The sequence below is a fragment of the Sardina pilchardus genome, chromosome 4, assembly GCF_963854185.1.
Source record: "Sardina pilchardus chromosome 4, fSarPil1.1, whole genome shotgun sequence".
Taxonomy (NCBI): Eukaryota; Metazoa; Chordata; class Actinopteri; order Clupeiformes; family Clupeidae; genus Sardina; species Sardina pilchardus.
In genome coordinates this window covers 19,575,260-19,590,259 of record NC_084997.1, presented here as the reverse complement: position 1 = coordinate 19,590,259, position 15,000 = coordinate 19,575,260, and the positions used below count along the sequence as shown (strand labels likewise).

General features: G+C 49.5%; 1 protein-coding gene across 5 annotated transcripts in view; it reads right to left on the bottom strand.

Moving 5' to 3' along the window:
• Positions 1 to 15,000, bottom strand: part of man1a2 (mannosidase, alpha, class 1A, member 2) — a 131,186-nt gene that overhangs the window by 26,182 nt on the left and 90,004 nt on the right. For all 5 annotated transcript variants that reach the window (XM_062534449.1, XM_062534450.1, XM_062534451.1 and 2 more), the window contains one exon: positions 11,044 to 11,124. In XM_062534449.1, the coding sequence (XP_062390433.1) occupies positions 11,044 to 11,124 (81 nt within the window). The remainder of the gene's footprint in view (positions 1 to 11,043; positions 11,125 to 15,000) is intronic.

Below are 15,000 nucleotides of genomic sequence, written 5' to 3'. Positions count from 1 at the left end.
GATTGGAAACCGGTTTACTTTTTGGAGTGTTTGCACACGACACAGGCCTTGTTTGTGATGTTGGGCCCCAAGAAAGGCCAATAGGTGGCAATAGTAGTCCAACACACTACAATATGCTACATGTAGCATTTAGGATTTCTTTTTATATCAAGTTTTGCTGCTAATCTTTGTCTTTGACAGGTTACAAATTGACCAACAATCATAAGGTGTCATGTTGTCAGCTATGTGAAATTGGAAGGCAGGCATTTGAAGAATAAGATTTAGTTGCAACCATTTAAGTTAAGGTATTCAAAAAAAGACAATGATTCTCTTTCTAAAGAGTAATAACAGTGTTTCCCACAGATTAGAAGGCAATATATGGTGGTCGCCTCATGTCTGACACTTTGCTTTCACATAATGTGAATTTATTTATTTAATGATTTTTTAACAAGATGTAAAGCGCACGCACGCACACACACACACACACACACACACACACACACACACGTAATTATTTATATACATTCTGTATACTGACATTTCTGATATTCATAACAGCAAACTTTATGCAGCTTATAGCCTGCTATTCATATTACAACTGCACCTCTTAAATTCAGCTGTTTCATTGAAGCCTCAAAATATTGTAAACAAAATAGCATAGTTGGCTAGTTTATCATACTCTAGCTGGTTGGACTGTTCAGTGTCCCCACGTGTGTTTAAGTTTCAAGGTAAGTTCATACGTTTTCTCCTTGGGACAGGCCCTTTAAATCTTGGAGTTGAAAAACATTGGTATTGAGATGGTCAGTCAACTTGAATGCAGAGTTTTAATCAGATGTGTGCAGCATAGCCTACTACTGGATGCTAACCGTATTTAACAATAATTCAGCCAGTCGTCTTCTGTGCGTCATTGCGTTCACGATTGTGAATGTTTTGTTTGGATTAAATGTGCATGTCGAGGGGCGGGTGTCTGTCCATTGAGTGCGCATGAGAGCGGGACAAGGAGAATTCGTTTACTTCTATACGGTTTGGTAAAGTTGCACGCATAGTCTACAAAATTTGCGGAAGAACTTATGCTTCCACCCGCAGTGTCAGGTGCATTAGTGCGACCGCGCTTCCAGGGATGATCTCGTTATGGAGACAGACGCGGTGTGCACGAAGGGGAGTCTGGTGGTGTCTGAGTGTGTGTGTATTAAACTAAAGGGTGCGTGACGCGGGAGTGACAGAGAGGGAGAGCAGGGAAAGGAAATTCAGCTTAACGAATGCTGCGTGTTTTTCAATAGCGTTAACAAATAAATAATATTTAAAAAAATGAACGCAGTCAATGGCCGCACGCCGGAATTCCGGCACGGTGCCGGAAAACTTTAATCCCTGTGTACGGCGCAGCAGCAGCAGCATCCCACACTGGCTGTTAGCAGGCCTGGCGGCCGCAGTAAAAGCCCTCAACAGATTGCTCCAGCAGGCCGCGGGAGTCCCAGAGCACAGGCCTGCCGTCAAGACAGCGCTCCCCAGCCAACCCGCGCCCGTGAGCACCGCGCGTCGGAGAGAGCGCTGGAGAGCGGCTAATGCGGTTGTTTTAGAAGCCGTTTGGGACGCGGCCCGGAGACGGCGCGGAACAACGGCGGTAGAGCTGTGGAGGCTGTACAACAACACCGGACGTGAGTCACGTTGGTGGACGCGCTCGCAAGTGCCATCACAGCTGGCTATAACAACACTCCTCTAGGCTTTATGTGTATGGAGGGAGGGAAGGAGAGACAGAGAGAGAGGGAGGGAGAGTGAAGAAGAGGAAGGGGGAAGACACAGAGAGAGAGAGAGAGGTAGAGAGAGGAAGAGAAAGACAGAAAAAGAGAAAGAGAGAGAGAAGAGAGAGGGAGAGGGAGAGAGAGGGAGAGAGAGGCAGAGAGAGGGGGAGAGAGAGAGAGAGAGAGGTGCTGGTACATTAAGTTTCAACTGTGCACAATGCTCCCAATGGGAGAAGTGCTGTAGGACAGGATATCTTTTCCAGAAAGAGAGCGAGCAGGAGAGAGAATGTGTGTGTGTGTGTGTGTGGGAGAGATAAGGTGCGTGTTCACCTGTGGAGTTTGAATGTGTGTGTACCTGAGTAGCTACATTTGCCTGTGTGTATGTCTGTGTGAGGGTACAGTAGTTGCGGCTGGTGTGTAAGTGAATAGGGGCTACAAAGCCAACAGATGCTGGAGGGAAACACACACACACACACACACACACACACACACACACACACACACACACACAAATAATAAACACGTAGAACAAAAGACACCTGTATGTGCTATATTTCAGGAGCTCAGGGTCTCGCCATAACAGTTGTTTGAAAATATGATATTAAAAATCTGAGCACAAATGAAACACCTTAGAAGACTAGATGGCGTGAGAGAGAAAGAGAGAGAGAGAGAGACAGACAGAAAGAGAGGTGAAGGAGAGAAGAGTGATACGGAACAGGGAAGAGAGATACTGTAGGACACAAACAACGGCGGGTTGGAGACATGTTTTAAAAGGCAGTCAGCTAAAAGACTAAGAGGCAGACAGGCACGATGCGAGAGCGAGAGTGAGAGGGAGAGAGAGAGCGAGAGAGCGAGAGAGAGAACAGACACGTGTAAAAAGAACAGACAGACAGGGAGCTAGCGAGGCGCCCGTAAAGGAGGAGAGCAGGAGAGGAGGAGGAATGGAGACGGAGGACAAGAGCAAGTGGGACACATGTGTCTGTCATGCCCACTCCTCTTCACATGGCAACCGCACTGGCAACACTGGCACACCGTCATGCCAATCAATAACGCTGGAGTGGAGGGGATGAGAGGAGGAGACAGAGGGAGAAAATGAGGAAGAGATGGAGTGAGAGGGAAAAAGGAAGAGATAGAGAAAGGGGGAGAGAGGGGGAAAGAAAATAAGCTAAGGAGAGGGAGAAAAAATGAAGAGAGAAAGAGAAAGGGAGATGGAAAGAGGGGGAGAAAGAGAGAGACTGTGAGAGAAGGAGAGAGAGGGAGAGAGAGAGGGAAAGAGAGAGAGAGAGAGAGAGAAAGAGAAAGAGAGAGTGAGAGGGAGGCGTAGAGGGAGAGGGCTGTTGCGCTGCTAGACGCAGCCAGAGTAATTCCCTGATGGCAGATGTGTCCCCAGCACTCTAATCTGGCCCTCTACTGCACCACAGAGCCACCACTGATCCTGTTATTACACATATGAGCAGATGAACCCAAAGCTCCACACACACACACACACACACACACACACACACACACACACACACACACACACACACACACACACACACACACACACACACACACACACACACACACACACACACACACACACACACACACACACACACACACAATAAACACACACACAATAAACATAAAAACACACAAACAGAGAGAGCGAGAGCGAGGGAAAGAGAGAGGGGGAAGAAGCGAGAGAGAGAGGAAGATGATCCTGTTAGTTCACATGCGCGTTGACAACGTCTAACCTCACTCTGTCATCAACACTGCATAGACATCAGACGGAGCGCACCACAGTACGGAGAAGGACTGAGAGAGAGAGAGAGAGAGAGAGAGAGAGAGAGAGAGATGGATGAGAGATGATCCTGTTGGTCTCAGGGGTCGACTGTTAAACCTGGATTAAAGCGCTCCTGCACCCTGGGCCACATGCCTGCCAGTTTCCCTGAGAGAGAGAGAGAGAGTGTGTGTGTGTGTGTGTGTGTGTGTGTGTGTGTGTGAGAGAGATTCGCTTCATCTCATTATACTAATATGTCTGATCGGGGGCACTCGTTTCATAGAAGCAGCACCAGACCAAACATCCGTGTCCTCAACCACGGGGCGTATAGATCAGCAGACGGCCCTCGTCTGAGCTCTGGCCTCCGCGCACCACTGACCAACATGGCCGCCTGTGTCAACACCACAGCAGTCCGGTTTACATGCGGAACTCTGTATGTGCATCTCTGGGTGGTGTGTGTGTGTGTGTGTGTGTGTGTGTGTGTGTGTGTGTGTGTGTGTGTGTGTGTGTGTTCATCATGTTTGCCTCTCAGGCAACAAAACAGAGGGTTCGGCTCCATCTGGACTTCTGTCGATCACTACGCAGGCCTGTCCACCTGTGTGTCTGCGTTCTCTGCGTGTCTCTCCCTGATTGTCTGTCTGCCCATCTTTCATAGTCTGTCTGTCTGTCTGTCTGTCGTGGTCGGAGGGGAAAAGAGAGGGAAAAACAGAGATAGGGAGAGAGAAAGAGTGAGGAAGAGAAGGAGAGTGAGAGGAAAAAAAGGAAGAGATCGAGATAGAGAAGAAGCTAAAGAGAGTGAGAGGAAAAAAGGAAGACTGGACTCAATCACTGCTCCTGTCCACCTGTCTGTCTGCGTTCTCTGTGTGTCTCTCCCTCACTTGTCTGTCTGCTCATCTTTCATAGCCTGCCTGCCTGTCTGTTTGCATGTCATAGTCGGCCTGTCTTCATATCTAGATAGGGCTGCTGTCAAATCTGTCCCTCCCCGTCTCGTCCTGTGTCTGTCTGTGGGCCGTGCTCAGGTGTGTCTGGTGAGGTGAGGTGCGGGGGTGGTGCTCAGGTGTGTTGGCCTGTTTGGCGGATGGCGGTGGCGCTGCAGCTGGTTTGATGGCTCGGTGTTTGACACGGGCAGACAGAGTAAAGCGCGCCTCAGCCTGACAGCCCAAAGACAGATCTCCCTCGCCCGCCTGCTGCTGTAACCAGAGGAAAGAGTGTAGTGCGTGCGCACACACACACACACACACACACACACACACACACACACACACACACACAAACACTCTCTTGACACACACACACACACACACATACACAGAAGCAGACACACACACAAGTAAACACATACACACACACACACACACACACACACTCTCTCTCTCTTACTTACACACACCCACTCTCCTCTCCTCTCTCTCTGGTATGCGTGTGCAGACGGAGAGAGCAAATGAAATGGAGCAGGAAAAGATATCCGTGTCTCTCGTCCTATCAGCCCTGTCATCACTCGCCCACCGACACCACCACCCCTCATCTCTCCCCCACCACCCCTCATCTCTCCCCCACCACTCCTCATCTCTCCCCCACCACTCCTCATCTCTCCCCCACCACCCCTCATCTCTCCCCCACCACCCCTCATCTCTCCCCCACCACCCCTCATCTCTCCCCCACCACCCCTCATCTCTCCCCCACCACCCCTCATCTCTCCCCCACCACTCCTCATCTCTCCCCCACCACCCCTCATCTCTCCCCCACCACTCCTCATCGCTCTCCTCCACTCATCGCTTCTTCCTACCACCCCTCTCCCCTAACAGACCCCATCTGACCACCCCCTCCATCCTCTTATCCTCTCCCCTCCACCCTTCTCTCCTACCACCCCTCCCACCTCTACCCTTCTCTCCTACCACCTCCCCCATGCTCTTACCCTCTCTCTTCTTTCATATCTGCTCCTGTTCTCCTCCCCTCCTCGCTCCTTGCTCGATCTTTCACGCTCTCCGTCTCTTTCAATTCATTTGTCCTTTAGCAGACTTCACCCCCTCCATCTCTCTTTGGCTCCTGCTCTCTCTCTCTCTCTCTCTCTCTCTCTCTCCCTCCCTCCATCTCTCTCTCATTTCTCCTCTCTCTCATTTCTCCTCTCTCTGCTGATTGTGCAGCCTTGTTGAACTTGTGTCATTATCTGATGTCCCCGGCTCCAATACTGCTGCTCTCCCCTCCTTCATGAATAAACACACACACACACATACACACACACACACACACACACACACACCCCTTATCTGCAGCAGTAGAGCCTCTCCTCTATCGACATCTCCCCTTTCCTCCCTCCCCCTCTCCCTTCACCTCAAATCCCCCTCTTGCTGCTACCTTTCCAGAACCTTCTCCCCTCTCCCACATGCTTTCTCTCCATCTGGAACCGTGTCTCTGAGTCCCTCTGTTGTGTCTGTTTTCTCTACCTCCGCTCTCCCGCCTTTCCCACGATGCACCTGCTGTGAGCATCATCAGAAAAACATGAGAGGCAGGGCCCTCTCCCCCCCGCAACGCCCCCCCCCCCCCCTCGCGCCGTCGTCAGGGGGATACCTGTTGCCCCGGGCTACGGCTCTACCTCCTTATCAACCCCTCGAGGACACGTCCCCACGGCGACAGTTGGAGATAATGAATTTGTTGTCGACGCTGATGAGGTGTTTATCAGAGGTGACCGTCTGTGTGTTTGTGTGTGTGTGTGTGTGTGTGTGTGTGTGTGTGTGTGTGTGTGTGTGTGTGTGTGTGTGTGTCTGTGTGTGTTTCTTTCTGTATGCGCTACACTTGGTCTCTAACAAAACAATGAAGGAGGAGGGGAAAGGATAAGGGAACAGAAAAGAGACAGAGAGGGAGAGAGAGGGGGAAACAGAGAAAGAGTGAAAGAGAGAGAGAGAAACTCAGATATGACGAGGGAAAAAAGTTGAGAGGAGGAGGAGGAAGAGGAAGGAGAGGATGAAGGGGAAAGAAGAGAACTAGACGACGGAGTAAACATCATCCATCAGGCCTGGATGAGGTGAGGAGGGGGCATGAGAGTGTGTGTGTGTATGTATGTGTGTGAGAGAGTGAGAGAGAGACAGAAAGAGAGAGAGAGAGAGAGAGAGAGAGAGAGAGAGAGAGAGAGAGAGAGAGAGAGAGAGAGAGAGAGAGTGTGTGTGTGTGCGCATAGTGCATATATGGGATACAGATAACCCAAGGGCCTACAAATAACATCACACAGACAGGGACACGGGGCCATACATACATATGATACCGGTACGTCCATTCACAGTTGCAGTACTTTTATTCTCTCCCTCTCTCTCACATGCACACACACACACACACACACACACACACACACACACACACACACACACACACACACACACACACACACACACACACACACACACACACACACACACACACACACACACACACACACACACACACACACACACACACACACACACACACACACACACACACACACACACACACACACACACACACACACACACGCTAACATGTTTTACACCTGAAGCTGCCTTGAGCATGTAGAAGGTGAGGAATAAACCTTCAGTAACAACTCCCCCGCACAGCAGTGACAGTGGCGGTCGATATGAGGGCCTCTCACAGACAAGGCTGTGTGTGTGTGTTTATGTGTGTGTGTGTGTGTGTGTGTGTGTGTGTGTGTGTGTATTGACGGATGCTCGAGTTTAGGAGTGCATTCTCAGTGGAGATGGAAGTGTGTGTGTGTGCGTGTGTGTGTGTGTGTGTCCTCCTGCGGGACTCAGGACTGATGGCATCTCATCCATCAGGCGTAGAGTTACAGACTGTACTGAGCAGCTTTGTCAGGGACTTGAGTGGCAGGACAGAAGGGGCATGAAATTATTCTGTGTGTGTGTGTGTGTGTGTGTGTGTGTGTGTGTGTGTGTGTGTGTGTGTGTGTGTGTGTGTGTGTGTGTGTGTTGCGCGTGTGTATATATATTTGTGTGTTTGACAGTAAGAAAGAGCTAAGGCTACATAAAACGATCAAATGTGCAACACCGAGTAAGAAAATGAGTTAATAAATAGGCTCAGTGTGTGTGTGTGTGTGTGTGTGTGTGTGTGTGTGTGTGTGTGAGAGAGAGTTCGTGTTTGTGAGGGTGTGAGGGTGTGTGTGTGTGTGTGTGTGTTTGCGCGTGTGTATATATATTTGTGTGTTTGACAGTAAGCAAGAGCTAAGGCTACATAAAACGATCAAATGTGCAACACAGAGTAAGAAAATGAGTAAATAAATAGGCTCAGTGTGTGTGTGTGTGTGTGTGTGTGTGTGTGTGTGTGTGAGAGAGAGAGAGAGTGTGTGTTCAGACCTCAGTATCCTTACTCTTAGTCCGTGGACTGACACGGATATGACAGACAGGGAGTGTGTGTGTGTGTGTGTGTGTGTGTGTGTGTGTGTGTGTGTGTGTGTGTGTGTGCGTGTGTGAGAGAGAGCCTCCTTTAGTAGATAAGAGAGATAAGCGTATTGTGTGCGACTGGCTGTGTGCTTATTTGTGTGTGTGTGTGTGTGTGTGTGTGTTAGAGGAAACAGGGCATGAATTATCCAGGGTACAGTATATTGTTTTTCTTTTTTTCCGTAACAGCAGAGCAGAGCAGAATCTTGCACACAAACACACACACACACACCTATCCTCAGTCTGTGTCCCTGGATAACCCAATACAGGACACGGGCTTGGGCAGTAAGTCTTAAACTGGAACCACGATATTTGTATTTTTATGCATCTGTGTATCTCTCTCTCTCTCTCTCTCTCTTTCTCTGTGTGTGAGTGAGTGAGTGAGTGAGTGAGTGAGTGAGTGAGTGAGTGAGTGAGTGAGTGAGTGAGTGAGTGAGTGAGTGAGTGAGTGAGTGAGTGAGTGAGTGAGTGAGTGAGTGAGTGAGTGAGTGAGTGAGTGAGTGAGTGAGTGAGTGAGAGAGAGAGATAGAGAGAGAGAGAGAGAGTGATATTTCAGCTGCATCCTGATCTGTTTGGAAGATACACAGTTTCATAGACTGTTTAAACAGCTCACACACACTGATAGATCGGAATATTCCGGAGCAGCCGTGAGGGACATATTTCCTGCATCATGAAGCACTTTGGCTTGAGCACTCTGGTCAGCTCTGTGAGTCCACTTCACTCAAGGCCACTGCTGTAGATGTACCATTGAAAGAGTATAGCTATGGCATGGTGCTGTATATGTTTAGTTAGAGAGAGCGATGCCGCGCACTCCGAGTTATAAGTCAGTTTTTCAGAAAAAACGGACTTATAACTTGGAGTGTGCGGCATCGCTCTCTCTCTCTCTCTAACTAAGTTTTAATATAAACCTAGTTGCCTGCACCTCGACTTGTGTGGTGTGCGTTTGCGCCTCTGCTTTCATGGTGCTGCATATGTTACCATAATGTATAGAAATGTTGTTTGGAAACTTGCAGGGAAATCAATTTCCGAGTCATCTCCATGCGAATCGGTTGGTTCTGAAAATCTCATTCCCTCTCTTTTGCAAACGCACGCACACACACATAAACACACAAAACACACACACACACACACACGTGTTTCAACTGCTGAAGATCATGAGTGAACAGGGACAACTGTTTGTGTAGGTGGAGGACAAGCATCTGTAACAGTAGGACTTCCCAGGGACCAGGAAGCTGTTCAACATCGCATGAAATCCCAGCTCCCCTCTGCTACTATACTGACAAAGCAGCTCTGTACTCCATAAGGACGTGTGTGTGTGTGTGTGTGTGTGTGTGTGCATGTGTGTGCGCATGTGTGTGTGCGTGTGTGCGTGTGCGCATGTGTGTTAGTGTGTGTGTGTGTGTGTGTGTGTGTGTGTGTGTGTGTGTGTGTGTGTGTGTGTGTGTGTGTGTGTGCAAGCAGCCGATGAATACCCGTTCTCTGCTGAATTACTGACGCTAAGCAGATGTGGGTTTGGTTAGAACTTGGAAGGGAGATCTCCTCGGAAAACTACGCTGCTGTTGGAAGCGGCATTGGTGGATGGCTAGTAGATGGCACTCTTCTCTCTGGCCAAAACAAATGACCCCAATGCCCCAGTGCAAAGGTGCAGAAGTCCGGCTTCAGAAAGTAAAAGTCCTACCATGTACTGTTTCTACCTGTGCATTTATCGCAGGTGATTTCACTAATGAGCTCATTTACCTGGCTGAGGAGTTGAACTCAGAGCGGTAGATAAAACAGAGTGGCGACACTCCCATAGACTTCCATAGGAAAAAATGGCAGCGCTTTTTCCAGGCTATTTCCTCGTTATGGGGCTTTTGGAACTGTTTACAGCCAATCTCTTGGTCAGTAGTCAATGAGTTAATTGATTACACCTTCCAGCATCAGAAGTACATCCCACCCTACTGCGATTCAGCCATATAGCACAGGTTTTTTTGGAACTTTTGATCGTGGCGGCAACATCAAAGAGTGTTGCAACTCTCGCTTTCTATGGCTCTGGTTGAACTTATTCGATTCAGCTGATTCAGTGAATGGCAGGAGCAAGTATGTGGCAGGCTGTTTACTTTCTGAGGCCAGACTTCCACAACTTACTCTGGTGATGGGGACCACTGGTGCTGTGGGAGATGCCATTCTTCAGATGGGACATGAGACCGAGGTCCTGACTCACTGACTCTGGATTATGGGCATGAGGCAGCTTGAAGTGTGCATGGAAGCTGCCTTCAAAATTGACCGTTATTCGGGAAATCTAAGATACCCTAGAGAGCAGCAAAAATAGTTTTTTTTCGGTTTCGAATCACACTTGCTGCTGTGCTCCCCAGTTAGATATCTTGGAAGGCAGCAGTATTTTTCCATTTCGAACAGAGCCGCTGTGGTCATTAAAGATCCAATGGCACTCATCGCAAAGAGAGAGAGTGTGTGTGTGGGGAGGGTTCCCCAGTGTCCTGGCTAGATTCCCCTACTCATCCTCCAGTGTAACGGCCTACTTTACTCCCTTTACTCCTTCACTCTCCACCTCTTGCAAGTTCTGGTGCAAAATGGCTGCCGGGCATCACTCAGCTGGGCGCTACACACTGGTGGTGGCTAGTGAGGTGGGCTGGTGGTGGTTAGTGAGGTGGGCTGGGCGCTACACACTGGTGGTGGTGGTTAGTGAGGTGGGCTGGTGGTGGTTAGTGAGGTGGGCTGGGCGCTACACACTGGTGGTGGTGGTTAGTGAGGTGGGCTGGGCGCTACATACTGGTGGTGGTGGTTAGTGAGGTGGGCTGGGCGCTACATGGTGGTGGTGGGTAGTGAGGTGGGCTGGGCGCTACACACTGGTGGTGGTTAGTGAGGTGGGCTGGGCGCTACATACTGGTGGTGGTGGTTAGTGAGGTGGGCTGGGCGCTACACACTGGTGGTGGGTAGTGAGGTGCCACCCTGTGGGAGCCTTGAAAAGTGCTGTAGCAAATTAGCAATGCAAGCTGCTGTTGCTGTGTTGAGTGTGTGTCTGTGTGGACTCTTAGTGATGGTTAGTCACTAGTGGCTAACACACAAATAAATGTGATAAACATGCAGGAAATCAGACAAGCACCCCTCCCACACACACACACAGATTTGTTCTTACCTCCTGTCCAGAGAGATAGTATGCAGCCAACAGTCCTCCGATGAAGCGGATATTGACCTCAAACACGGATACTTCTGCGTTCTGGAAGAAAAGGAGGTGAAATAAATGTTTATACAGGCGGCGTAATACACACAACACAAACACACAAATGCATCTAAGTTTACAACACCCGTCCAACACACCAATCTCTGGAGACCAAAGAAAATGTGTGTGTGCGTGCGTGTTATGTCTGGAGTCTGGGAGTGCTCTCTTTTTAAAGCTTCTCATTTCACCTCAAGACTGACATTGATTATTAAGTGCAATGAGGGTGTCCATAAAAAGGTAAAATATACAGCAGAATGCTACACTGAACTTGCTGTGTGTGTGTGTGTGTGTGTGTGTGTGTGTGTAGGGCAGTTCTGTCACTCCTGTTCCCACTCTGATGGACGGGCGCTGAGAGCACATAAAGCAGGAGGAGCCTCGTCATCATCCATCACCCTGCCACAGTCTGCACTTTCTCCCTCTCTCTCTCTCACACACACTCACACACACACACACACACACACAACTGCCCTTTCTCATAGCCATTAAGGATAGACACACTGCACTACATTGTCACTGAGCCATTTAAAGGTAGCACACACACACACACACACACACACACACACACACACACACACTTTGTTTGATGTGTATGTGAGCAACAGAAAGCTCTGAAGTAATTTGGCAGCAAATAGACTTGCCGAAAAATGCAGTATTTTGCTGTCAAACACACACGCACGGCATGCGTACACGCACGCATACACACACACACACACACACACACACACACGCACCTTCTAAAACATACACATGCCAAATCATATGCATTAAAACCAATACTGCTGACTTGAAAAGCAAAAGCAAACCCACACGCCTAATCACATATCTGAAAACGCACACACACACACGCACACACACACACACACACACCCTGTAATAACATGCCATCTTACAGGAGCCTGCTTTGCACACCCGTCTGTTTTCAGATGAGCTTTATGAAAAGCCCACGGCTCGCCCATCGCCCCTGTGGAGGAGGCAGGGGAGGGGGCCTGTGCGGAGGCAGGGGAGGGGGCCTGTGAGGAGGCAGGGGAGGGGGCCTGTGAGGAGGCAGGGGAGGAGGCAGGGGAGGGGGCCTGGGAGGAGGCAGGGGAGGGGGCCTGTGAGGAGGCAGGGGAGGGGGCCTGTGGAGGAGGCAGGGGAGGGGGCCTGTGGAGGAGGCAGGGGAGGGGGCCTGTGGAGGAGGGGGCCTGTGGAGGAGCGCGTTGGCCAGCGCGTTTTAAATGGAGCCCATTCCTCAACGTCAGCTCCAATCAGCGTTATTAAGCGACGCTCCGCTCCTCTCAAAATCACTTAGAGGACTTCAGCCCGACGCATTAATTCCACTTAATCCCCACAGGTACGGCGCATACTGCATTACCCCTGCCAGGTGTATTAATTCAGGTGTGTGTGTGTGTGTGTGTGTGCGTGTGTGTGTGAGAGAGAGAGAGTGTGTCTAATGTACAGTATGTGTGTGTTGAAACGGGGATTGTACAGTATGTATATGTGTGCATGCGTGTTACAGTATGTGTGTGTGCCTTCTGTGTGTGTGTTTGTGTCTGATGGGCAACGTGTGTGTGTGTGTGTGTGTGTGAGTCTGATGGGCAACGTGTGTGTGTGCGTGTGTGTGTGTGTGTGTCAGGTCTGGCGTCTTAATTCTGATGCAGTACCCATAGCGAGGCGGCAGCATTGCTAACCAGCCTTATACACTACTCACACTCACTCAAGTCAAGGCTTTTAGGTGAAATTTCAGGATGAACCTAAAATCCACTATAATCTTTAAAGGTGAACTGAATGTGACCTTCTCTAAACTTTCGAATGTGCATGCCTAACAGCTCAATGTTTCAGAACTTTCTGTATTGAGGGACGGGGCTATATAGGTAGGCTGGGGGACGTACTGTGGTGAGGTGAGAGGGGGATAGAGAAAGGGGGATAGAGAGACAGAGAGAAAGAGAGAGAGGTGTTACAGTATATATGAGCAGTATGTATATGGGCAGGAGAGGAAAGCTAAGGTATATACAGCATGTATATGGGCAGGAGAGAGAGGAAGTATATATGAGCAGGGGAGGAGAGCTGGTGTGTAAGCGTGGTACATGTAGCAGCTACAGTATGTATTTGGGCAGAGTAGAAGTGGAGAGGTGGTGTATATAAGCAGGAGAGAGAGGAGGTGTATATACAGTATATGAGCAGTATGTACGGTATATGCGCAGGAGAGGAGAGGAGAGGAGAGGAGAGGAGAGGAGAGGAGGTGTACTGTATATGAGCAGTATGTACGGTATATGCGCAGGAGAGGAGAGGAGAGGAGAGGAGAGGAGAGGAGAGGAGAGGAGAGGAGGTGTACTGTATATGAGCAGCAGTATATGCAGGAGAGAGAGGAGGTGTATATATATGAGCAGTATGTATATGGGCAGGAGAGGGTATGAGAGGAGAGGAGGTGTGGTGTATACAGGGTGATGAGTGGTGGCCGGCTGCTCTAACAGTGACTCAGTACTCAGAGAAGTGAACATGGCAGCCCCTTAATCATTCATTAGCAGCACAGGAACCAGACACACCGCTGCCTTACCTCTCCGCTATCCTCCCTCTAGAGCGAGCTCTCCCTCTCTCCATCTCTTTACCCTTTCTCTCCATCTCCTTGCCCTTTAACTTCCTCTCTCTGGCCGTCTCTCTCTCTCTCCTTCTCTTTCTCCCCCCACCTTTGTCCCCCTCTCTCTCTTTTCAGTCTCTCCTTCTCCTTACCCCTCTCTCTCTCTCTCCCTACCTCTATCTCTTTACCCTTTAACACTATCCCTCTCTTTCTCGCTCTCTCATAAGTGCTCTTTTTCAAACACTCCTCATCAGTCTCCCTACTATTCTCGCACACACGCACACACGCACACACGCACGCACACACACACACACACACACACACACACACACACACACACACACACACACACAGACACACACACACCTGATTAACTAGACTAAGAGTAATGTCTTTAATATGGCCTCTAAGCGTGCGGTCTGGGGCCCATATTTCCACTGTCAAGACTAACTAAGTGGGTATTACAGAAGGCAGTTCTAGAGATGCACAAAACACAAAAGCACACACACACACACACACACACACACACACACTGATGTACACAGACACACACACACACACACACACACACCCTGAGAAGGCTTAGTCCATCCATTTCTTTATTTCTTTAGCCTTAAAGGAGCCAAAAGGCTACCACAGTTCATGGCAAGACCTGGACACTGAACAAACCGCAGTAAGTCTGGACAAAGGTCTTATCATATAGCCTTTTTCTTCTACGGCGCCTACATGAAGGGGAGGATGAGAGCAAGAGAAAAATGGAGGGGGAAGGAGAAAAAGAGAGAGAGAGAGACGGAGGTAGAGAGGGAAAGAGACAAATGGAGGAAGTCAAGGGGACCGATTTACGAGATTGGAACTTTTGAGTGACCACAAAACGACCGCAAGCTGCCTTCGAAAAACAAATTGCAGAACAAAAGGTCAAGCTCTTTTTCGCTCTTTCACTGTCCCTTGCGAGTGCTTGTTTATCACACACATGCACATACACACACACACACGTCCTTATGGAGTACAGAGCTGCTTTGTCAGTATAGACACACACACACACACCCACACACACAAACACACACACACCCACACACACACACACACTAGTGAGAGTAATAGAGGGCGCTGAACCCGGAGGTTGATTACGGAGAATCTCTTCCCAAAGGCTCACACCTCGGGAAGCAGCAGGCCAGCAGGGCCACGGCACTTCTCCTCCACACACTCCTCTCCTCACATCCCCCCATCTTTTCACCCATTCTCCCTCTTTTACCCCACTCTCTCTCTCTCTCTCTCTCACTCCCTCCCTCAGTCTCTCTCTCTCTCTCATTCCTGCC